Source organism: Nilaparvata lugens, chromosome X (genome assembly GCF_014356525.2).
Source record: "Nilaparvata lugens isolate BPH chromosome X, ASM1435652v1, whole genome shotgun sequence".
NCBI lineage: Eukaryota > Metazoa > Arthropoda > Insecta > Hemiptera > Delphacidae > Nilaparvata > Nilaparvata lugens.
Window position 1 is genome coordinate 7,623,189 of NC_052518.1, and position 27,232 is coordinate 7,650,420.

The 27,232-nt window shown below is 33.9% G+C and overlaps 1 protein-coding gene across 1 annotated transcript in view; it reads right to left on the reverse strand.

The window, feature by feature from the left end:
* The window catches only part of LOC111064553 (dipeptidyl aminopeptidase-like protein 6), a 128,622-nt gene that overhangs the window by 83,522 nt on the left and 17,868 nt on the right, over window positions 1-27,232 (reverse strand). The window contains exon 3 of the mRNA XM_039442331.1: window positions 15,007-15,217. Within this exon, the coding sequence (XP_039298265.1) occupies window positions 15,007-15,217 (211 nt within the window). The remainder of the gene's footprint in view (window positions 1-15,006; window positions 15,218-27,232) is intronic.

Sequence of the window (27,232 nt, forward strand, 5' to 3'; positions counted from 1 at the left end):
ACGTTGAACAAGTAGGTGATGATTATGATGTGTCTGTTCTCTGTTCTCTGTGAACTAGCAGTTTCCATCAACTGTCAAATCTGGTACCGAATTGTGTTAGCATTAGGAATAGTGTTGAACTCTGTTGTCGGAAATCTCGTTGTGTAACGATCACAGATTCATTGCTCTCATAATTTATGCGCGTACGGCTTAACCACGACGAGTACCAGCTCAAGCCATGTTCACTACTCAAATCAGGCTATCTGATGAACAAAAATAGACTACATGCGCAGATTTGTAACCCTGTCACAACTGAAGTGACGATCAAAATGAACTGATTATTACTAGGTTCTGCTGCAGTTTGTATAATGAGCTGGAACTGTAGTCGGTTCTGGGAGCTGAGAGACAATGTGAACAAACATGCGCGTGTGAGAGTTGATCAAGACCGATTCACAGTGAACACCTTTCATCTTTGTCATAGACTGAAATAGTCTAATAATGGAATAATCTAGACTATGAATAACATGACTTGATTCAGTATAAATGATATAAGTGTTATAACTTGATTCAGTATAAAATTAATGAATTTGAAGAATAGGAACTGAAACACTGGAATCATGATTGGGCTCAATTATCAGAAAATAATTTATTCTTTTATAAGAAGAGAAAAATCATTTCAAACTTGGAAATCTTCAGTTGAGAACTAGGAATTCAAATAATTCAATATTATCATCAAAATTTTTATAGTTTTTGCTTTTTAAATGTGATTTTGTGTTTGAAAATAGTTTTCTTGATTTTAATATTTATAAAATAGGAACTCAGGAAGTGGAAGTGCAAATTTTTAGTGAGAAAGATGAAGAACCCAAGACATAACCTATAGACTTGAGTGTTGATAGGAAATGACATTGGGTAATACGGCAAGGCAGAACATCCGAAAGGATTTCTCTGCCGATAAAAGCCATAAGAGTAAATAAAATAAATAAAAATAAATCAGTAACTAAACCAAAATGGAATATTGCACTCAATGATCATTACGATTACAAATTGGCTAGAGCACAAGATTCATTTTTCTAGCCACGCCAATTATTTAACAAAAAATTATGTATTTACTCTCTTGTAACATTGTTGTTAACTGGTGAATAAATTTGATTTGATTTGAAATTTTAACAAGCTCTAGTAACGAACTTGGAATGACAGTTTTCAACTTTAAACATGAAATATTGTAAAACGGAATTAGGACCTGAATCAGAATGGAATATCCCACTCATCACAAAAAAGAAATATTAATTTCATATTATTCAAGTTTTAACACTAGAATAACGACTTGGAGACTGAGGTAATTGTGGGAAAATATGAAATATTCAATCGCCGACTGAGTATTTCATATTTTAGGAATTCAAATAAATTAGAAACCAAACCAAAATGAAATATTACACTCAATGATCATTACGATTACAAATTTGAACAGGCTCTAGTAACGAACTTGGAAAGACAGTTTTGAGCTACAAACAAGAAATATTGTATATCGGGACTATACCTGAATCAGAATGGAATATTACACTCATTACGAACAAGAAATGTTGATTTTATATTATTCAAGTTTTAACACTAGAATAACGACTTGCAGAGTGAGGTAAGTGTGAGAAATATGAGATATTCACTCACTGACAGTCAGTGAGTGAGTATTTCATATTTTTCTCAGCTAATTCAGTCTGAAATTCGTTTTTAATATTAAAAATTGATGAAACATAGCAGTTCAAGATGGATCAAAAAATTCAATACTCGAATCTATTTGTTCATTCATAAATAAATTTTCATTCTGGAATAACTCAATTTATTCAATGTGCTGTAATAATTAAGTGTAATATTTGACTTTAATTTAGTGTTTTCATCTTACTAAATTCTAAATTTCTAGATCATATATATTTTTAGACAAAAAAAGAATTCTAACTTTGGGAATAGAATAGTGTCAGGCCAAGCCTATTGTTCGTTTCCGATCATATTTACGAGATAATTTGTAATAATTGTATCCACAAATAAATTAATTAATCTCTTGACGTACATATATCAAATATAGTACATGAGAGACTAAATTTGAATAAATATAGCACTCAACAATCATCAGGAGGGAATTTGGAAAGAATAATAGTATGTTTGAGGAAATTTTGATGAAAAAAGTGTATGCTATTTACATTCCTTGGAAAACTGGGAATTGTCGGTCCCGGCTGAACTATGACAGTCGTAAGGCCCATTGACGGCTTAAATTATATATTCAGGCGATGGGACCTTCCCGCAAGGGACTCTCCACCAACAAGAGCCATACGAATTTACTTTTCCCTGGAAAATATTGAGTTTTTCCATGGAAAAAATTGTAATGTGAAATTTTCAGTTCAATATTATCATCAACATTTTTATAGTTTTTGCTTTTTAAATGTGATTTTGTGTTTGTAAATAGTTTTCTTGATTTTAAAATTTATAAAATAGGAACTCAGGAAGTGGAAGTGCAAATTTTTAGTGAGAACAATGAAGAACCCAAAACATAACCTATAAACTTGAGTTTTGATAGGAAATGACATTGGGTAATACGGCAAGGCAGAACATCCAAAAGGATCTCTTTGCCAATAAAAGCCATAAGAGTAAATTAATAAAATAAATAAATTGAGTTTTGGTGCAGGATTATACTGTACCGTACAAGCAGAGAGTATAGAATGTGTTAGGTTCTAAACTATACTATAATATTCTCTAGAAGAATGATATTCTTCACTGTTGAACATAGTATTATTGTTCTGGGATTCACACATGTTTGTGGGTGGTATGAAGGAGGAACACAGATGGAAACAAATAGAGGGAGACAGAGTGATGAGAGCAGGGTCCTGCAGAGCCGGAATGGGGCAGTAGGGTCCTGGCTGATAATTGACAGGTTTTGACACTGTTTTTGCTTACAACAATAGGGCCTTCTAGAAAGAACTGGCTACGTTTGTTTGTGTATTGTGTGAATGATGGAAGCCTCCATCCGTCTGGATTGTTCTGGAATAAAAAAGTTGGGGTATATATATAGAGCGATCGCTCGCCTAGAGCAGTCAGTCAGTGATAAACAAGTGAGTGATAAGCAAGACGTTCAGTGGTAAAGGAACAGAGTGTAAGCTGTACCCAAAACCTGGGAGTTCCTAGTGATAATTATTGTGATAATTCAATAGTGAGATAGCAATAATTGTATAGTATCGTAATAATAGTTATCCAGTGTAGTGTAGTGATTGATAGTTATTATTGCCGTGACAGTTGTTTCAAGATACGAGATACAGGCCGTTGATACGGATACGCGAGCACGTGATACGGAACGGTGGTAAAGATACGTGATACGCGAACTATGAAATAAACTTTTTTTATAAAAATGAGTTTATGAGATAAACTTTTTTTATAAAAACCAATTTGGTTTTCGTGAGTTGATGAATACAGAGATGGCTCTTTATACTTTCATGACAGCTATATATTCTGGCATTAACTCCAGACCAGCGAACTGTGTTGCAGGATTATTCCTGGATATAAAAAAGGCATTCGACACAGTAAGCCACACAATTCTGCTGGACAAACTATATAATACTGGTATCAGAGGTGTTGCACATATGTGGTTTTCATCCTATTTGAAAGAAAGGGTGCAATATGTTGTCATAGGAGGTGTGAAGAGTGAGGTCCAGGTAGTAGATTGTGGTTTACCACAAGGATCGGTCCTTGGGCCAATCCTATTTCTTGTATTCATAAATGACCTTTTCTCATGTAACTACAATGGTGTGCCAGTGTCATTCGCAGATGACACTGCTTTTGCATATTGTGGGTTGGATGGTTTGGACTTGGAGAGTGTGATGCAGACTGATGTTGATAGGTTGTTGTTGTGGTTCAAACACAATAATCTGTCTCTCAACCTGTCAAAGACCAAGTATATTCTGTTCACACTGTCGTCAAGCTGGAATTTACCATCTGGTTTGAAGTTCCACGTTGATTGTTTGCGGAATAATTGTAACTGTCAAGTTTTCACGCAAATTGACTCCATCAAATATTTAGGTGTTACAGTAGATGAGAAGCTTACCTGGTAAGCACATACGTTATGTTAAAAATTATCTTTTACATATCCTGAGAAAATTCTATTTTCTAAATAAGATTCTTCCAACCACCATTCTTAGACAGTTATACTCTGCTCTTGTTGACTCTAAACTGAATTATGGAATAAGTTGTTGGGGCTCTACTTACATTACCCACTTGAGACCACTTATAACCTTACAAAAATCTATTGTCAGAGCTGTTAAAAAATCAGGAAGATATGAACATGCCTTTCCCCTTTTTCAAGATATAAAATGCTTGCCTCTAAGATACATATATGTTTTCAAAGTTTTATACCTATCCTTTGTAATGTCTGGAAACAGTGGTCAGGCACTTTTCAGGGAGAGAACAAATTATCAAACTAGGAGAGTCACTTCTGATCTGCTAAGGCTTCCCAGGTCATATACCACTTGTTTCCAGAAATCGTTTGTATTTCTAGGTCCGAAATTTTTCAATAATTTACCTTTTGAGGCAAAGAGAATTGATAATAGGAAAATGTTCAAATATTACATTCTTAAATGGCTTAGAAATATCTTGCCTGATTGTTTAGAACACATGTTTTCTATTCTTTCTTAGTTTTCGACATAATCATTATTATAGTTGTTGAAAATCATATCAAAAAGTAATTAAGCCCAAACTGGAAATGTATGAGAGGTGAGTGAATGTGTGAGTGTGTGTTTTCATTTTTTTCTTGCCCAAAAAATTTTTTTTTCTTCTTTCTGATTTTATTCAATTATAGTATAAGCACTCCTGCTTGCACGCGTTAAGCATTAAATGTTTACAGCAAGCTAGAAATATTCTGTTTCAAAAAAGCTTTGTTTTTTTCATAATACATCATACACGTAGAAAGCCTTATTACATAAATTATATTTTATACAATTTCTTCAGTGCACTTTGTATTTTATTTCCATTTTTGATGTTTGATGTATTTGAAATTTTGTATGTATTTGATTTTTGAATCAGAATAAAAACAATTTGAATTTGAATTTGAATATGATACAGAGTCCTGGTATAAGATACAGACAGTGATAGTGTTGCATACGGTGTTAATGAACTGTAAATATTAGAGAACTGTGTAATAAGTGGTGAATCTTTACATTTGCCATCCGAATACTTGTTAGTTGATTGAATTACCTACTACCAATTACCTATAACCTATTACCAACCTACTCTAGAACATGGTACGCCATAGTGGAGTAGGTCAATTTCCACACAGACAAACCTAAACAAGTAGAGGACACATTATAAGAATTTTATGTAACTAACTATTGTATGTAATTGTAATTTATCTAATATTTTGTGTGATTGATGTTGTAGTTTTGGTTTGTTTGAGAAATAGACATTTATTTATTTATTCTTAATTATTGCCTGTAGTAGAATTGATTATCTGTTATTTTAGTGAGTCAATTCTTTCATCTATTTAGTTTTGAATACAATAAAGTGCAATTATAATTGCCACAAGAAATAGTTTAGTTGAGTGAAAATCCGTAACATTATGTTCTAGACAAGAAATTCAATAAAGCTTACAACAAGAACTCGAATGGAAACTGCGTACAAATTGAGTGTACAACAAGAAATTGAACGGAAGTCGGATTTCAATAAACAGTTGAACGTCAACCCACTTTGGCAAGCAGTGAAAATCATTTGCAGATGACAAACAAGCGGATGACTGAAGTGGTTCTGATAGTAAAGTGATACGCGAAAGATCCACAGAGAGAGACGACAAACTGAGACTTGTTTTTGAAGGAGCAGTCTCAAAAAAGGGAACAGTGGAAGGACGTTCAAAGGGAGCAGGGAAACTGGGAGGGAAACTGGGAAGGAAACTGGGAAGAGCTGCACTTAGCACTTTATCTTCTCTGGCAGATTGCTCCCTCCCACCACTTATAACCCACCTTTTGTCTTTGTCTTCCCTTTGTTTGTACTGATGAGACCCTCCACTTCATGATGACACAATACACCACCTTCTTAGAGTCAAGCTGATAGACCCACAATCATCATTGTTACATCTTCTTTATTCTTCATAATAAAAGAGTGATGTTTGTTTGCTTGTTTGTTCTTTGGTAAAAATTTGCGGCTTGAATTCCAAAAGAACAGGAATGATACAAAACAAAAAGAATTGACTAAAATGTAAGAATCTTCATCTTTTTTCAATAAAGAATAAGATGAGAATGCTTTTTTATTTCGCTACGGGGAGAGTTCAAAAGCAGAGTATCCTTTTATCATGTTGCGATTCTGTGGGAGATAGCCTTGAATTCAGTCCTTAACCAATATAGAATGCTAAACCGATGAGTTATACCTTCATCAACAAGAGTATATTATTATCAATTCATGTCAAAATAGAATAGAATGTTTTTCTTCTTTTTTTTGTGTAGTTGAGAAGTTGATATTGTGGTAATTATTCATATTGAATGAAAGAGACTAAGAAATTGTCAAAAACCATAGAGTTATCTGTTTTTTTTTTAGATATTAAATCTGTGGTTTTTGACAATTTCTTAGTCTCTTTCATTCAATGGAATAGAATGCTTTCTTATTTCGCTACGAGGGAAGTTCAAAAGCAGAGTATATCATGTATTGATTTTGTAGGAAATAACCCTTAATTCAGTCTTCAACCAATATTTAAGGCTAAACAAATGGGTCGTACCATTATCAAAAAGAGTCTATTATAATCATTTTTTGTCAAATTAGAATAGCTTAGTAGTCTTCAACAAGGAGCTATAATAATGATGGAAAAGGAAAAAAAACATATGGTGTTTTTGATGATGAAACCTATCGCTCTACCATCATCAACAAGAGTCTATTATCATCAATTTATGTCAAATTAGAATAGCTGAGTAGTCTTCAACAAGGAGCTAAGATAATGATGATAAATAAAAAGAACACGTGGAGTTTTTGATGATGGAACCTATCGTTCTTTCATTCACGTAAAAAAGCCGTTAGCAATACAATTACAAATACAAATAAATTTTATTTCCATTAATATACAAATAAACAATCCAATCAATAAAATGTACATAATATTCAAAAATACAATATATGAAATTTACTACAAATATAAATAAATAGCATTTTTTCGGAGATTAACCTTTTCAACTATGGGAAACCCATGTTCTAGAGCAATGTAGAACAAAAACATCTAAATAACTTTAGGTAAACTGAACCAACCGCATTTACAAATTCAATACGCAAAAATTGAAAGTGCAGAGTCTTCCAACAACCAAAATCAATCCAATCTTGGAACAGAGTGAGATAATAGTAGAATGATATAAGGATTGAGAGAAACCAATGTATCAGATCAGAGAGAATTGGTTCTGAGTGAGGAATATTTTGAATTAGTCTGAAGAGTATATTTCTATTTGGATTTGTATCACTAGGCTACGCTCAATAACTCACAATCGTTATTGAAAGAGGATGAGATATCTTTTAGTTTTTCAAATTATTCAGGTACACTATTTGCTACCTCTTGAGTCAACAATAGGTCTGCAATACAAGAAAAAGGACTTCAGCCTATCTTACTTGGAAAGTGTTAGATATTGATTAAATAATACTCTTCATATCAACCAACCATCTTCATTTTAATACATTTAAGACTAAACTGTTATTAACGTCCTGGTAACTAATGTATTGAAATCATATGATAATATTAAATATCATCTGTAACATCTCCCTCTCAAAGACTTTATATTAGTCATATATTATCCTATATTTCCCTTTTTATTTTTCGTATATGAATTGTGTTTCTTCGCTGAACACCTCCATTATCGTTTCTAACCAGCAATGAACGTGGCTGTGGTAATTTCTCAATTATACTTCCTTTTTCACATTCTTTGTTATGAATATCCTGCATATATATCTCCTCTCAAACTACAAAATCTTCGGTGTTTTTAGATACATTACGATCATAGTAAAGTTTTTGAATCGATTGATTCTTTGCCATCTTATCGATTGTCTCATTAGGTACAATTTTTGGATTCAATGCGTAATGTGGTATAGAAATCTTAGTTCTTATATGTCTGCTATTAAGAAGCTGTGAAGGTGTATATCCCAATCCAGCTACGGGAGCATTACGATAATTTAGTAAATACAATATTCCAAATCTTGCTTGTTTGCAGCTGCCTTTTTAAACATTGTTTTGAATATTCCAACTGCCTTTTCTGCTAATCCATTTAATTTTGAATGGTATGGACTTGATGTGGTAATTTTGAATCCCCAATTTTCTGCAAATTGAAGCATTTCTCTGCTATTAAATGGCATGTTATCTGCTTCTAGTGTTTGAGGTATTCCAAATCTGCTGAATGTTTCCTTAATTTTTTTTTATTACGGTGAAGCTGCTTTTGCTATTGATTGGGTATGCTTCAATCCATCTCGAATAATAATCAATCACAACTAAGTAGTTCAATCTATCGACTTCTGCAATGTCCGCTGCAATTTTACAAAACGGTTTATCTGGAATGTCGTGGTAAAATAACATAAATTAACGTCCTGGTAACTAGTGTATTGAAATCATATGATAATAATAATTATCATATGTAACAGAAAATATTGATTTTTCCATACTATGCATGGATATTCCATGTGACGGGTGCCATACGATATGCTTTATGGTATGATACGACATACGACATTAGGGTGGGCCGAAAAAAATGAGTTTTTTCGAAGTTGTCGTGCAACTGAGTTTTGCTCGCAAAAGTGTCTCTTTTGGAAGGGGAACACAATGAAATAAAAAAATTGAAATCGGTTGACATCTTCCGGTCGCGCATGGGCACTAAAGTTTGTTAAAAATCTAAAAAAAAAACAAATTTTTCCGATTTTTTTTTTCAACTTGAATTTTATTTTTTCGTGTTGTAATAGGTGAAAAATACTTAAAGTATAGCTTAAAATCATTGTGATTTTTTTTCATACAGGTTAGGCAACATCTACCGGTGGCGCACGGAGCCTAAAATTCGCCAAAATATAGAAAAAATCACATTTTTCACAGAATAAAACGTGAGCATTTTCAATCAATGTGGGCTACTTTAAGACAAGTTTGATCAAGCCTGATACAATATGATGGGTAAGTAAAGAAAAACGAGCTTGGTACATTGTCTTCTATTTCACAAATTGTAGAATACAAGAAACTGTTGAATCTTATTGGACAATAAAAAGTGAAATAGAAAATGAAGCAAAACTAAATTTTCAAAACTGTCCAATTTTATGTCAAGAATCAAACTCATATGTTTAGAAACTACATTTTTCCTTCATATTTTTCCGACACACCATACGAATATTGTATGACTCAATATTAAACCATAGTTACTATATTATATATTTAGATGATGAGGGAGGCTCATAAATATTTTAAATGAGATTATTTGCAATGAGTTTTTTAATGGAATATTGTAGAATCTGCTTTATAAAATAGCGCTCCATGTTGAATAAAATCTAGATGGAGAATATTAATTTCCCATAGTATTCAACTCTCATGGCCGTATTCATGAAGATAGAGGTAATTTGTTTAGTGGAACTCCAACTATTTCCTTATTAATCTTTCAACGCTGCACACTAATTTTACATAGGAGGAGGGTTTTAACGCAGACAACGTCATTCACATTCTTGAGGGAAGGGTTCCCAACTGGGCTTAGGGGGTGTAAATAACGAAATTTGAATTCTATTCTTGCCTGATTCCATTGTGATGACAGTTATCATTATAATTCTGGTTGAAAACTAGATGTGACGAAAGTTAAATATAACTAAAGACGTAATTTCAGGTTGGGATACTCGCTCTTACGTAAATTCAAGTTGGGTAAGCTATTCACCTGATTACACACGCTGATGGATATCAATGCGGAAGTGCATACTCATTGGATGAGTGAGCTATTATCAAGTGGAGCATTATGATGATATTTGCTCTATTGTGTGGGCGCGGTCACATAAATTTGAGCCAAAGTTTCGTGTGACACAACACTTAAGTCTTACGTATCAGATGTATCATTGGAAGCGTATCATGGATACGTCTTAGGCTGGCCACTAACGAGAGGACATGCATTTTTTGTCATTAGTGAGAGACTTCTAACAAAAAAAAGCTGTTTGACAGCAGCTTTCAACAAAAAATGACAGGAAAATAGCAAATTATAATGATAAAAAAAAATTTACCTCAAGACGCTAGAGTAGCAAGTGAGAGATAAATAGCAAAAAATAGAAGAATCAAAAATCTAACATCAAAAAATGTTGTTCTTCGAAGCCTTTCAAAAAATGACTGGAAAATAACAAATTATAATGATAAGAAACATTTTACCTCAAGACGTTAGAGTAGCAAGTGAGAGATGAATAGAAAAAATAGAAGAATTAAAAATCAAAATCAAAAAATGATGTTTTTCGAAGCCTTTCAAAAAATGACTGGAAAAAAACAAATTATAATGATAAAACAAATTTTACCTCAAGACGCTAGAGTAGCAAGTGAGAGATAAACAGCGAAAAATAGAAGAATCAAAAATCCAACATCAAAAATGTTGTTCTTCGAAGACTTTCGCTGTGATAGCTCAACAATGTATGACGTCATGTGTGTACACACATGTTGTTTATCATGCATGTCCCGTAGTTAGTGGCCAGCCTTACGTAGCATTGGAAGTGAATCCCTTGTATCAATGATCGGGGGGAACCCCCCCGATTTCTATTATATGCACTGTTAAGTGGGGAGAAGAGTGTTTAGGCCAATGGCAGGCGTTCATGTCCTTGACCGTTAGCGGTACTTTTGCCTACTAATGGGTAGTAATTTTGCATAGGCTACATGAGAGCAAAACCAGGACGATGTTGTAAATTACATCTATTTTTGGTCATATTAGTCCAAAACAGATGAACTGGTAACAGAAACTACGTGTTGATTCCACAATTGTTTAATAAGTGTTCAGCCTAAAACATATAACTAGGGTTTTATACTGTGAAACTCCTCAAATCAAATACAACTTGAATATTGAAGCTTCTGTTTTTATTATTCTGAATGAAACTTCCTAGATCAAAAAATACTACTACTACTATTACTACAACTATAAAGTTCAGAAATGGCAGGTATCACCTGAGTACACAGAGGGTATAGAATTATATCTATATATATAAAAGCGAAATGGCACTCACTCACTGACTGACTCACTCACTCGCAGAACTGAAAATCTACCGGACCAAAAACGTAGAAGCGCACTAAGAACGGATTTGAAAAAATGTCCAAAGATACACCCAGAATCTTCGTTTTATCAGCTTTATCGAGAACAAATGAACAGAAATTGTTCAAATTTAGTACAGAAGCTCAGCTAGGGTGTAATAATGTTGTGTTAGAAGGAATTTGCAATAACGTCAAAGATACGCCCAAAATCTGCGTTTTTCCAGCGTTTTTTGCGCTTTCTCAGATTTATCGAGAACAAATTAATGAACCGAAATTGTTCAAATTTAGTACAGAAGATCAACTAGGGTGTAATAATGTTGTATAAGAAGGAATTTGCAATAGCGTCAAAGATACGCCCATAATAAGCGTTTTTTTTTTGCTTTTTCTCATATTTATCGAGAACAAATGAACAGAAATTTTTCAAATTTAGTGCAAAAGCCAAGCTGGGGTGTAATAATTTTGTGGGTCTAAAAATTTTGTGATGAGGTGACTTTAATATTTTATCAAAGGAACGCCCAAAATCAGCGTTTTTCCAACGTTTTTCTCAGCTTTTCTGCGTTTTCTCAGTACTTTGACTTTCTGATGGAATGAAGCATGCTCAAATGAAAAATGCAGGCGAGTGCAGCGAGCTCGCTGAGCTCATTTCCGGACGATCCAGTCGGTGGTCCAGGGGGCGGAGCCCCCTGGCTAGACGGATATGGCGAGCGAAGTGAGCCTGACGGCTAGTTGATAGTCTAATAAATTGGTAGGTACTACTTTCTGGTAGTATACCTTTCTGACAGAGGTTTTATATCACCTTTCATCCTGTTTTTTCTCCCCAATCCACTAAAGTTTTTCTTCTCACAATTCCTCAGTTCATAAATCTCTCTTTCACTTATTTTTCCTTCTTCTGTTAATCTCCACTAATCTCTTAGATGGACACGTTGAGTCGTCGGTCCTGGCTCTACTTTCTGGTAGTACACCTTTCTGATAGAAAGTTTTTATCACCTTTCATCCTGTTTTTTCTCCCAATCTACAATAGCTTTTCTTCTTCTTACAATTCCACTCCTTCCTCAGCTCATATATCTCTTTCACTTATATTTCCTTCTGTTATTTTCCACTTTTATCTCTCGGATGGACACGTTACTATCGGTCCCGGCTGTCTTAGGCTGTCCCAGCTGTCTTAAAAACAGTCGTTAGGTCATGTTAGAGGCCCTGAAATTGATCAGTTGCGACCTGAAAACTCTGACACCAGACCTGAGCCAGCCAGGTCACTCGATACTATTATTATCTATCTGCCTATTCACGTTTCTACTTTATCCTAAACTTTACCCCTAGTGGGCAGATGAAATTTGCATTATGTTGAACACTCCTACATACTATTCATATTTGTACTGAAATGTTTTGTTTATAAACTTGACACCAGGCATGATATATTATAAGATATCAGGTTGAATGAATAAAGCAAGCAATTGCTAATACTATAGTGAGGTCCACTTTATAATGGCAGTGGATAAAGATAGGAGAATAGCGATGCCGATTCTCTCCATTGATTAATTATATTTCTACACTGTCAAAAACATAATTGTCATCGTTGTGGACCTAGAAAAGGATAGTATCACCGGCTTTGTCGAATGATAGACAAGGATAGCAAAACCAAAGTTGAAAAAATACTGTCATTATAACGTGGACCTCACTTTTCGAGTCAGCTGTTGAATCTCTGACCCAGCATTTGCTTAAGAATTTGAGCTAATGCCAATAAAACGAGCACACGAATATTTAACTAAATTTTAGCAGAAGCTGGAAATAATTGACTTATTCCAAGTTACTATAGTGAGGTCCACGTTATAATGGCAGTGTTTGATTAGCAATGTTATTGCTATCCTAGTCTACCATTCAACAAAGGGGGTAGCGCCATCTCTTTCTCGCTTTGCTCTGTTACCAGATCGGGTTTTAACAATGTAGAAATTTAATTAATTAACAAAATGTTTCATCTTGAATATGAAAATTCAATATGAAATAATTGAAAAATATAATTTCTTGCTTCATAAAATATAATTGATTATTTTAAATTACAATGAATAGTCAATATTACATCAATAAACCTGTATCAGCTATCATCTATGGAAGGCATTGACAAGATAGATAGATATTAATTTATTGATAATTGTTACAAGGCTCTTGCCTATGGTAACATTTACAATAATTGACAGTAAAATTAAATCAAACTTATTAGATAAATAATTATTTAACAGTTCTGCATCAGTATAATCAGTCACAAATACAGTATCAAAGAAAATAATATAGTATATATTAAGCCATCAACATTATACTGGATCACATTAGCAATACTGGAGGAAAGAAAAGATATTATTTGCATCCATGTGAATGAAACTTATCATGAGAGTATACCATGAAATGTTAAACTTCATAAACCAATACAATAGAGGGTAGATTGAATAGGTAAGGAATAAACTATGAAGGTGGTCCTATTACAAAACATAGGACAGAGGATCATATCACAAAGGACAAACGGAGAGATAAAAGTGGAAAATAACAGAAGAAGGAAATATAAGTGAAAGAGATCTATGAGCTGAGGAAGAAGTGGAATTGTGAAAAGAAAAACTATCGTGGATTGGGAGAAAAAACAGGAAGAAAGGTGATAAAAAAACTTTCCATCAGAAAGGTGTACTACCAGAAAGTAGAGCCGGGACCAACGACTCAACTTGTCCATCTGAGAGATAAAAGTGGAGATTAACAGAAGAAGGTAAAATGAGTGGAAGAGAGATTTATGAACTGAGGAATTGTGAGAAGAAAAACTTTAGTGGATTGGTAGAAAAAGCAGGATAAAAGGTGATATAAAACCCCTGTCAGAAAGGTATCCTACCATATATTGGTAGTACCTACCAATATATTATACTATCAACTAGCCGTCAGACTCGCTTCGCTCGCCATATCCGTCTAGCCAAAGGGCTCCGCCCCTTGGACCCCCGACTGGATCGTCCAAAAATAAGATTAGCGGGCTCGCTTCGCTCGCCTGCATTTTTCATTTGGGCATGCTTCATCCCATCAGAAAGTCAAAATTGAGAGAACGCAGTAAAGCTGGGAAAAACGTTGGAAAAACGCTGATTTTTGGCGTATCTTTGATGAAATATTAAAGTCACCTCATCACAAAATTTTTAGACCCTAGCTAAACCTCTGTAGGTACCAAATTTTTAAATTTTCTGTCAACTACTTAATGAAATAACTGAGAAAACGCCATAAACGCGAATTTTGGGTGTATCTTTGGCTTTATTTCAAATTCCTCCTAACACAACATTATTACACCCCAGCTGAGCTTCTGTAGTAAATTTGAACATTTTCTGTTCATTTGTTCTCGATAAAGCTGAAAAAGCGCAAAAAACGCTGGAAAAATGCAGATTTTGGGCGTATCTTTGGCGTTATTCCAAATTCCTTCTAATACAACATTATTACACCCTAGCTTAGCTTCTGTACTGAATTTGAACAATTTCTGTTTATTTGTTCTCGATAAATCTGAGAAAAAGCAAAAAACCGCTGGAAAAACGCTAATTTTGGGTGTATCTTTGACGTTATTGCAAATTCCTTCTAACACAACATTATTACACCCTAGCTGAGCTTCTGTACTAAATTTGAACAATTTATGTTCATTCGTTCTCGTTAATGCTCTTATTCAATCGATCCATTGGAAGGCTATGACGAAAGTAATAGTATATTCGTGAAAGTAGCAATTTATTATGTAGTAAAAGTATAATAAAAATTTATTATGTAGTAAAAGTGGAATTTCTGAGAGAAATGCTCACCTGATATCCAAGACCCGTTGTGCCTGAGGGGGTTGAGTTCGTGACTGAGCACATCCTGTAGTCGAAGACGCGTCCCTTTGACCCGAGGCCCCTCGTCGGGGGGCGTCAGCAGCACCACTGATGTCACGATGAGTGCCAGCACCATCAGAATCACCAGTAGTGCTATCAAGATGCCTCTCCAGTTGCGTTGATTAGCATTTGATGAGACCAGCTATAAAAGAGAAAACAAAAATAATTATTATTATCCAACCTGATGTCAAGAAAAAATCACTTTCAACTATCCCTTGTGTTCTTAAGATATTTTTCCATCCACAAATTCTCAAGGTATTTCATTCTTACCCTTCAAATCCTCGAGTAATTTCCTCATTATAATTCTTAAAGCTCTCAAGAAAAACAAAACAGCAATATATTATTATTCAACCTATTCTCAAAGAATCTCTTCAACTATCCCATAGAACTCTCATGATTTTTTCCATCCGCGAGTTCTCAATAAAATCACTTTCAAATATCCCTTTTGGTCTCAAGATATTTTCCTATCCACAAATTCTCAAGGTACAGTTGAACCTCTCTATAACGAACCCCCACTTAACGAAATCCTCTACACAACGAATTTTCACCTGGTCCCAAGATTTGAGTTTTAGCTGCTATGTAAAGAATTTTGGACCTCTCAATAACAAAGTTTTCTCTTGACTTCAACATACAGAGTGTAGTGTGTATTGGAAGCAAACGGTTATTTCCAAGGAATTGTTTAGTTTCAGCAGAAAGGTCTATAGATTGAAAATAATGACAATTCAGGTACGAAGAAGATAGGGTGGTAGACAGTTAATAGAGGGTGAAACACAAGTCGGAAATTGAATGCAAGTTACTGGATATTGAATTCCAAGAGCTTGTCATTATTGTAGACCAGTTAGGTGAACGACTAGACTTCCCCATTCTTGCTTTTGTCACACATTTCAATTCTTTGAACTGACTATGATGATGATAGCTGTGACGGAACCTGAGGAGAAGAATCCGTCAGATCAAGAAGTTCTAGAGGCTTTCAAAATTATCAGGCAAGGATTAAAACTGGAAAATAGTGTACCAGACATGTCTGACTGTTTGAATAGATGTGAGTCGTTTATGAAACATGATTTTTTATTCAAATGCAAAATTTAACAGAAAATTACTCACTTTTTCAAATATGAAACATTAAAAAAATAGGAAAGTTGATATTTATAGCGAAGTTATTGACAAAATAACAGTATTTTGCGTTCCATCTCATAGTAGTGTAAAGAGTTGAAAAATATTGCTACAGAGTATGTAGTCTATTGGATTAAACTCCACTAATAGTAAAAATCAAGCTTTCTGAAAATAAATGGCGAGTTTACTTACTTATTACATTCTATAAATATTCAAAAAACATGTTATTTTCCAAACAGCATGAATTTTCAAATTTCCATATTAATATTGGCCTAATAGGTACCCTATCTACATTCGCGATGATATTTTCTATGTACCATATTCATTTATTTACTGACGTGATACGATATTATAAGATCCATAGGATCGTGGCAGTTTTCTTGACAGAACCTCTCAATAACGAATACCTCTCTGCAGCGAATTTTTTCTCGGGATAATCGACTTCGTTATACAGAGGTTCGACTGTATTTCATTCATTGCCTTTCAAATCCTCGATGAATTTCCTCATTATAATTCTTAAAGCTCTCAAGAAAAACAAAATAACAATATATTATTATCCAACCTATTCTCAACAAATCACCATCCCATAGAATTCTCATGATTTTCTCCATCCGCAAATTTTCAATATAATTAATTCATTCATTACCGTTCAAATACTCGAGGAACTCATCATAATAATTATTATTCAAGAATAATTCTTAAAGCTCTCGTGAGTATATCTTTCAATTATCCTTGAATTCTCAAGAGAGTTTCTTCAATTGAGGGCGCTCGGGTGTTTCAGGAGGGACGCAACCCAAAATTGAATAACAGAGGTTTTTTACACTTTATATTGAATTAATTTTCCGCTATACTGCACAGAGAACGTACAATTCCCGTGCAGTTTCTAGGTTAGTAAGATAAAGTTTTACGCACAGTGTAAATAAAAACAGCTGATCTCAATTTGAGCCCGGAAAAGTCAAGGTCCGTACGGAAAGTGGTCACTTTCCGATCACTACCAGTTTCCGTAAATTTTAAATAAGAATGTTAGTTGTGCACGACGAGAGGGACCCTGGTCCTTCAGTTTTCTCGTCGTGAGGGCGTCATGAGGGACCCTGCTCCTTCAGAATGTTAGTTGTGCACGAGGAGAGGGACCCTGGTCCTTGTTTTCTCGTCGTGAGGGACCCTGGTCCTTCAGTTTTCTCGTCGTGCGCAACCTACACATGGCATTGACAATCGATAAGTCTGGTCAGCTGTTTCTATTCACAACTTTTCGATCGTTTGAATATGGACTACGTTGTAAAACGTGAAGTTGCATATTCAGTTATTTGTTTTTTGCTCATTTATCTATTATTTGTTGATTGTGCAGCGAAGAATATAGTACGTTACTTTGACGTGTATTTCTCTTGCAGGGCTTGCATAAGATTCCAGTCTCGACTGGAATAGTATATTTCGCACCTAGAGCAGAAAATGAGATTTTTCCGGCTCGAAATCGGTTTTCAAGTCCGAGGCTGTAGGCCGAGGACTAGAAAAGATTGAGAGCCGGAAATACATTTTTGCCCATGGTGCAAACGCTATTTTTCGTCACACACAAAAATAAACAATATATATAAAATAATAATAATTGTTTACTAAGGACTTCCGAAAGCAGAAGTGGAAGGTCATAGCTCTAGCAAATCTAAGGTAATCTGAATATCAGGAAATTGTCCAAGTATTATTATTTTTCATTCTGATTTGTCGAAATAACCTAAAATATTATGTTCAATTATGTGGGAGGTTGAGTTTATACTTTTTCATCCTTTCAAATGACAATAAGATGATATTATTATAAATGTTTTGATTATTGAATAATGAACACAAATTATGAAAAGTTTTTTGATCAGCTGTTTTTTGATCACCTTTCTTAGTTACTGGAAAGGGTACTCTTTCCGGCCTAGGCCGGAAAGAAACCTGTTCTGACATCAGACGATAATCGTCTGCAAACAATGTCTTCCAGATCTACGTAGGGACTGGAAAACAGCTGCTTTCTTTGCAGTGTGGCGAAAAAATCATGCTCTCACTGCAAACAGCCACTTCACTGCCACGTGACTAAAATATTGCACTACATATCAGTAGTTTATGGCAGCCCAGTTTGTGGTGATAACCTTATCAGAGAGTCTTTTTAGGTTACTGCAACAAACGATTGCTCGTAACTTTCGTGGTTATGTTTGTGGCAGGCGAGTTAAGCTTCTTATCATTTTACACACTACCAGATGCAAGAAATTTATTGATCAACTTATTAATAACTTTGATCAACCAGATCAACTTATTAGTAACTGCCGTATGTAGAAACTCTATTCATGAGTTATTTTACCCAGATTTGTAAGATCTACAAACAATTCAAGTCTCTCAAATAAACACACGTTCATCTTCGATTAAAACAATTTCTGACACAACGAAACTAAACAGCATTCATGAATCATTAGCTCACTGTAACTGATACTTTGATTTGGCATTTAATACATTTTTGCCAACATCGAAGTTTAAGTTCCTAAACCTATGTATTATGCTACTCTGCTCTTAAACTATAAACTGTGGATGATGTTAATCGTGAAACACCCTTCAAATATGTCAATGTGTGATGTGGATAAAGGGATAGATAGATAGATAGATATATTTATTGATAATTGTTACAAGGCTGTTGCCTATGGTAACATTTACAAAAATTGACAGTAAAATTAAATCAAACTTAAGAGATAAATAATTATTTAACAGTTCTGCATCAGTATTAATCAATTACAAATATCAAAGAAGATAATATAGTATATTATTAAGCTATCAACATTATACTAGATCACATTAGCAATACTGGAGGAAAGAAAAGTTGTTATTGGATCCATGTGGAATGAAACTTATCATGAAGGTATACCATGACATATTTAACTTCATAATACAATACAATAGAGAGTAGATGGAATAGGTAAGAAATAGACTATGAAAGTGGTCCTATCACAAAACATTGTAATCAGACTTCCAATAAAAAAGAAAATAAGTAATTATGAAACTGTGCATGAAATATAGGAGCAATAAAATGAGAGCATGAATGCACCGAACCCTGCCAATCATAATGACCTTATGCTAAGGTATCATTTATCAATGATGACAGAAGCCTCGATTTAAACAAATAGAAGCTTGGTGAGGGATTGTTCAAGCTTCCAGTCTACTGAGGACTGATAATGGTGTAACAAGCGATACTAGTCGGCGTATCTCAAATTGTTTTTATAAACTAATGGCTTTGACAATATCAAGTTGTTTTCATTGAAACGATTTATTTTCACAATATCAATTCGTATTCATCCGATCTACTACATCACCCTCACATTAACACAAAGAGCTGAATATGAGATTCCCATTGACCATCAATTGGAGTAAATTGAAATTATTTACTTGAGTCTGTTTGAGTACTAGATAAATAAATTATATAGCCATACGAGGATATAAGTGGACAAAAACGAACAATTCAAGATAAATGTTGGGAGCAACTTCTAATGCAAACTAGCAAGGCATAAGATTAACCAATATGGGAAATGATATTATCTAATTATATTAAATCATATTATGACATGTACGTTTTCTATTCTCTATTTGTAGAATGGTAATCCATTGAGAAAAATTACTTGATTCTCAAGAATAAATCGTTCCTATTAAGCAACCAACTCTATATTCAGTATAGGGATGGGTATCGATACATCGATGTTTAAAAACATCGATGTTTACTGTTCGATGTTTTTAACATCGATGTTTACTGTTCGATGTTTTTTACTTATCGATGGTTTTACCTAGACATCGGTTATCCCATGTCTTTCCCAACTAAAAAGTAAAAACATTCTAATTTTTCAAGTTTTTAATATAAAAGCTTTTTTTGTTTGATGAGGATTATCTTGAGAGGAAGAGGTTTTTTGTATCCTTAATAGTATCATGTCAATTCAATTCCATAATTGAAAACCACAAGTCCAAAATTGCTGAAATTCTAGTTAGTAACTGTTAAAATATTGGAACAATAACTCCAGCTAAAATTGTAGTCACTTTAGAAGCTCTTTTTGTACTTTTAAGTCCTTCGAAATTTATGAAAAATACATACCAATAACTCAATCAACTTCCGAAATAATTGAGTTCAACTCTGTCAGCTCATTAACAGAAGTGAAGTGGGTTCAATCAAATTGATTTTACCTTGTTTTATCTTTTTTAAAAGAATGAATATGAAGTATCATATACTGTACATTATATCATTTTCACTGTTTCAATATTAATACTATTTAAAATCTATTCATCCATAGTTTCTTACATGTCTTTTGAGTATTTATTCATTCAAAATTATTTGATCATTCTCATCATCCGTTTAATAGAAAAAGTAATATTATTAGTTCAAATTTATTCTCTTTACAAAATTTGGACAGAAGAATACCGTCTTAATTTGTTTTATATGGGAAAAATATTCAAATCTATAAAACAATATTCTAGAATATTGGATTTTCTTTTTTAAATTCGATTAAATATCAATCTCCATTGCTAAACGTCAAGTCTGATTACCTACAAACAATTTATAATCTTTCAGTTTGGCTGCTGCCAATCTATAGGTGCGTACAGATATACGCGCCGCGAACATGAGCAATTCACTTTTAATCTGCTGACTATATCTGTATTTTTACAGAAACGGTAAGATACAGATATAAAAAGCTTGGCATCAGCTGATTAAAAGTGAATTGCTCATGTTCGCCGCGCGCAAATCTGTACGCACCTTATAATATTTCTTTATTGTTAACTACTTTTCAAAAGCTCTGTCCCTTTCTCTTACATGTACATAAAAAAGGAGATTTTCACTATTTGAGTCACTAATAGTCTTTGTAGTATCATCCGTGTAAAAAGGTAAAAACATTGGACGATACATCGATGTTCAAAAACATCGATGTTTACTATTCACTTATCGATGTTGAGGTGAAAAAACATCGATGTTTTGTCTCTTGATACCCATCCCTAATTCAGTACTCTATACAGAACGGTACTCAGACCAGTATTCAGAAATCTATTCAGATTCTCTGTGAATCATATTCATTAGTGATTCTTTGATAACCATCCTAGGCCTATCTACACATATTTGACAAACCCCAATCACCCTGAATCAACCGCCCTAAATCACATGTGTGTTCGAATAGGATGTCACAGTAGTTGCAAACTGCATAGCAGTTCCATATTTGGAAATAGACTGCTCCATTCTAGTGTAAATCAGACAGAAAAGTGCAGATCATTAACAGATCAATCTGAGAGTCGACTTCCATACACATAGACATTTGTATTTTTTCTTTAGGACTACTTTTAATAAAATAAAAATATAAATCTGAGTACCCTTTTATAGTTATTTGTGCAACTAGTGCGCAAAGTGACAGTTTGCTGCACCGAAAGAAACGTTTACGCCCGAGCCGTATGCGAGGGCGGAATGGTTTCTTGAGTGCAGCAGAGGAACTTTGCGCACGTATTTCACATTAAGTTTTTCCTACAGTTACCATTGAATATGAAAAGTGGGTAATTATGGGTAAAATTGCCTGAAATGCATCAAATGTTTTTCTATGTAATTTTATTATTGATAAAAACCTTAATTTGTTGTCAAATTGAATAAAAATGTTGTCCTTGGTTATAATATATATACTTAATAAGTTGCTCGTTGTGCTTCGTTGAACCTCTGCTCACTATAGCAGCCCAGTCACTGTTACCAACTTCATTTTGATTTTGCTGCACTGTTGCTCCATATAACCTACTGAGTATTTTGCGTTGCCATGTTGCAAATCTGGAGTGCAGAAAAATTTTTGCCGCACTAGAGCGGAAAAGTGATTCTTTGCGTTCTGTAATCAGTGCAGCAATGGCCACTTTTCAAGGTAACTGTAGGAAAAATTATTTTAGCACGACATGTTTCGGCTACTAATGTCATTCCATGGCAAATTTTTTCCTTAGGGCTACTTTTTATAAAATAAAATTTTTAGTCTATGAACTGCATCAGTAGCCGAAATACTGATGCAGTTTCATAGACTAAAAATTTTATTTTATAAAAAGTAGCCCTAAGGAAAAAATTTGCCATGAAATGGCATTAGTAGCCGAAACATGTCGTGCTACAATAATTTGAAAGAGTACTCAGATTAGTATTTTTTTTGTACATGAACATTTGTATGTATATACATATATATAAATATCACATTTGAGTGTTTCGCGGATGGATATATTTTATGTAAGAGGAATACCGGGTACAACCGTTTGTACGGATGTATAAATGTATATACAATGACTTATATTATTATATGTCATACTTTTTCAATGTATTGAAAAGAGTCGTCTCTCAACCGTCCTGAATGAGTTGATTCATCTCGGAAAACCCAAACTCTTCAGTATTTTTTATATGGGGTAAAATGTTGGGGAATGGATCTACATACTGATTTGTAGTTGTACTAAATACAATAAGCTTGAGAGTCCCATAACGTTCTCCAGTTCAGTAGTGAATTTATTTTGATCATATAAAAACATCATCATCTAACTTCCACGGTGCCTGTTTCGGTCTTTGACATAGCTTTCCTTATTCAAAAATTATCTTCTTATTTATGCTTAATCTTGAGACCATTTTAGTGCAAATCAAACTGATAAATGCAGATCACTAACAGATCAGTCTTAAATTCGAGTTCCACACAAATCATGAAAATGGAAGATGAAAGACTACCAAAAAGTTTTAGCTCAGCAAGTAATAAGAGATAAGTGCTTTTGGTTCAGGGAGTGGAGGGTCGTTTGTGATAGGGTAACCTTGAATATGATTCTTTCTGTGGAGATTGTGATGAGTTGGAGAGTCTTTCCAATGCATATTGTCTGTTCTGCAAATGTTTCACAGAAATAAATTTATAGGTGAAGCACAAGCGGGACGGTTTCATGCGTTGTACAGGACTCTTGACTTTGAGCTGAGTGACAAGGAATACATTGGAAAGGACACCCAAATGTGGGCTATGATGTGGTTTTTCAAGGCAAGGGGTGAGCTAATCCATATGAACTATAAATAACCTTGGGTAGCTAATGGGAACTATATTTTCGCCACACTGCACAGAAAGCAGCTGTTTTCCAGTCCCTACGTAGATCTCTGAATTTCTAATTATTATTATTTCATTTCAGCAATGATATATATATTTTTTTTGACAATCTGCATACAGTAATTTTGATTTAATAAATTTGTAAATTCTCTATCAATGTGGTTGGAGAGTCGGATTCAAAGTGTGTTTCTATTTTCTCGTGAGTGAAGTTTGCTCAATGGATAGAAAATAGGTAGAAATGATACTACCGTTTTATTGTTTCATTTCATTTACAAATACAATCAGTGCTGTCATTTTTGTTTATCTCTTTCTAGTAAGTAATATAGTTCCATGTTTCACTCTTCATTTCTTATCTGGATTATCAATTTGTTATCGTTATCTACTTTCACCACTCTGATTAATTAAAGCAGATTATTATTAAATGACTGTGGAGACTGAGACTCAACTATATATATTGTCGGCCTATATATTGATTTGAGCTTACAAACATTTAATTTGTTGTATATATTTAGACATAATAATCTATTTAAATTTATTTTCCTTACTATAATTAATAAAATATCAACTATCATCCTATTTGTAGCTTTTGTTTCTGGTAAAATGTCTGAATTGAGCTTTTACTATCAGAATGTTAATGGATTAAGAACTAAAACGCATGAATTTTCGGAAAATCTTTTGAATTCAAATTTTGATGCCATAGCTTTATCTGAAACTTGGCTTCACTCTCATATATCCGACCAAGAGCTATTTGATAATAGGTATACATCTATATATCGTAATTACTTACTAAATGACGGAGGAGGAGGATGGGGAGTTCTTGTAGCTGTGAAAGATTGCTATAGCTCTGAATTGGTAGCTTCTTCCCGTGGTGAGGGTTTCGAGTCTTTGTGTGTCAAACTAAATTTCGGTTATTGTGATGTATTTTTTATTGTTGTTTATATTCCGCCTGCTTCGAATATGTGTATTTTTGGAAATTTCTATAATCATGTTGAGAGTCTCAATGGGTTAATTGATGGTAATATTATTATGGTTGGTGATTTCAATCTTCCTGAGATTAACTCGGCTGATTACAACTTATTTACTGGTTCCTTACGTGCACGTAGACTAAATAATTTTTCAACATTGTTCAACTTAGAGCTCAAGAATAATATTCTCAATGTAAACAACCGTACTTTGGATCTGGTACTTAGCAACATTGATTTGAATGTCCAGCGGGATGCTTCACCTTTGGTTTTTGAGGATGCTCATCATCCTGCTCTTGAACTAACATTTATCATACCGTATCTCAATTTGAACCGTAATTCCAATTATTTTTCTAATAACCTTATTTATAACTATAAAAGAGCTGACTATTTAAACTTGTACATTATTTTGAATGATATCGATTGGTCCTCTCTCTATTGTATGACAGATGTTGATGAGGCTGTAAATCATTTCTATAATACTTTATTCTCTGTCATTGATTGTTGCGTACCTAGAAGGAATCCTGTAAAAAGGCAAGGTTATCCCTTATGGTTCACAGGGGAAATAATTAGTGAAATTAAACTTAAGAACAGAATGGCAAGGAAGCGGAGACATTCTGATTTTCATAATCATAGATTTATATTGATTAGGCGTTCATTGAAAGCCAAAATACGTGAAGCCAATAAAAGGTACCTAATTACTGTTCAGTCCTCAGTGAGAGGTAACATACGTAGTTCTGGTCTTATGTGAATAACAAGCGTATTGCTGCAGCACGGAAGAAGAAAAGTATGTTTCTGAATTCATCAGTATTCGAGAGTGGGGTGGATATTGCGAATGGTTTCGCCAATCACTTTGCCTCAGTATACGATGGTTCGATGGTTCCTTCTGCCATAAACTCACCGGTTGTGTCTGATCAGAATATTTTAAATTTAAGGACTGTTTCCATCGAAGCCTAGGGCATCTTGTGGTCCTGATGGTATTCCACCTTTCCTGGTGAAGGGATGCTGCGATCTTTTGTCCGTTAATCTTTGCTTCATTTTTAATTTATCTCTAAAACTTGGTGTTTTCCCGAATGAATGGAAGCTCGCTAGGGTCTCACCAATATTAAAGTCTGGCAACATGCAAGACATTGCTAATTTTAGACCATAAGCTTGACAAATGTTTTTTCAAAGATTTTTGAAAGTATCATTTTCGATTCTATTTACAAGCACATGTTAAACAGTTTCAATAAACAGCAACACGGCTTTTTACCTGGTAAGTCGACTACTACAAATTTAATTGAATTTTCATGTGATGTTTTGCATGGTCTGGAGTCTTCTGGGAGGGTTGATGTTGTATACATTGATTTCCGAAAGGCTTTTGACCTTGTAAATCATGATGTTCTACTACACAAACTACTGGCCTATAATTTCTCGAATTCTACTGTAGGATTTATAGCATCTTATCTGAAGGACAGAAAACAATTTGTGTCATATGATGGTTGTGATTCTGATCTATATGCAAACGTATCTGGTGTCTCTCAAGGTGCATCATTGGGTCCTCTTTTATTCCTCATCATGATCAACGATCTACCTGATGTATTAAAAAACTCTAAATGTCTTTTATTTGCCGATGATGTTAAGATATATAAAACTATTACCTGTGTTAATGATTGTGATACATTACAAGAGGATATTAATGAGATTACCACATGGAGCTCTGTGAATGGTTTAAAAATTAATGTTAATAAATCACTCATAATGACATTTTCAAGACAGAATCTTCCTTTTAATTTCTCTTACATGATGAATGGTTCTGCTCTTCCAATCAAAATATCGTGTAAGGATTTAGGAGTCTATTTTCAAAATGATTTCAGATTCATCTCTCATATTGAGCACATTTTAAATGTTTCTAATCGACTGTTGGGCTTTGTTATTAGAACTTGCAAACACTTCAGTAATTTAGATGCTATAATATATCTGTACAAGTCGTTGGTAAGGAGTAGATTGGAGTATGCCTCAATTATTTGGGATCCTTATCATGCTGAATATTCTGATTCTCTTGAAAAAGTTCAAAATAAATTCCTTCGCTACCTGTATTTTTAAAAGTTTGGCCACTATCCCTATTTTGCATATCCCACATTACAACTCAGAATCATGTTCAAAATTCCAACATTAAAGTCCAGACGTAATCTCCAAGCCATCTTACATTTATATAAAGTAGTTAATGGTCTTACGCAGCATCCTTTTCACCTGGAAAGATTGGGCTTCTATGTGCCGACTGTTTCTCGTGGGAGGTATTTTTCGTTTTTTATACCAAGATCTCGAACGTTGCAGGATTATAACTCACCCATCAATCGATCCATGAGACTCTTCAACACAGTATCTCGTGATATCGATCTCTTCAATCCGTCTTTGAATGCCATTATTGAATCATGCTCTATAATACTTGAATATTAGTTCTTTTGTCAATTTTTAACTTCAAGCACTCTCTCTCCTCTCTTCTTCTGCTATCTATCTATGTCTTTACCTTACTTCTTCTCTATTTTCTTTTTTTTTCTTTTTAATTTTGTTTAGTTTAAATGGTCGACTTTTTTTATTATTTATATTGAACTTATTCTTTCTATTCTTATTTCGATTAAACTTATTTTCTTATTTTAATTAAAATTATTTATATTGTACAATAAGAATAGCATTAATGATATAAATAATTAGTATCTTATTTTAAGATTTAGCATGTAATTCTGAAGTTTGTTTAATTTCTGTATAAGTTGTTTTTGTTTTCTTATTATTCTTTATTATTTTGTGTGGAGTGCGGTTTTGGGCAGTGTGCCTGTCGCATCCACACTGATTAACTACATTCACTACAATGTATCTTTTTTTTCCAATAAATTGAAATTTAATTGAAATCTGAAAGACCTTGTTTGCAGACGACGTCAGAAAAGGGTTTCTTTTCCGGTCTAGGCCAGAAAGTTGTCTCTTTCCAGCCGCTCATGGAAGTGGTTAATAAGTCATCCGCTAGATCGGGCGAGT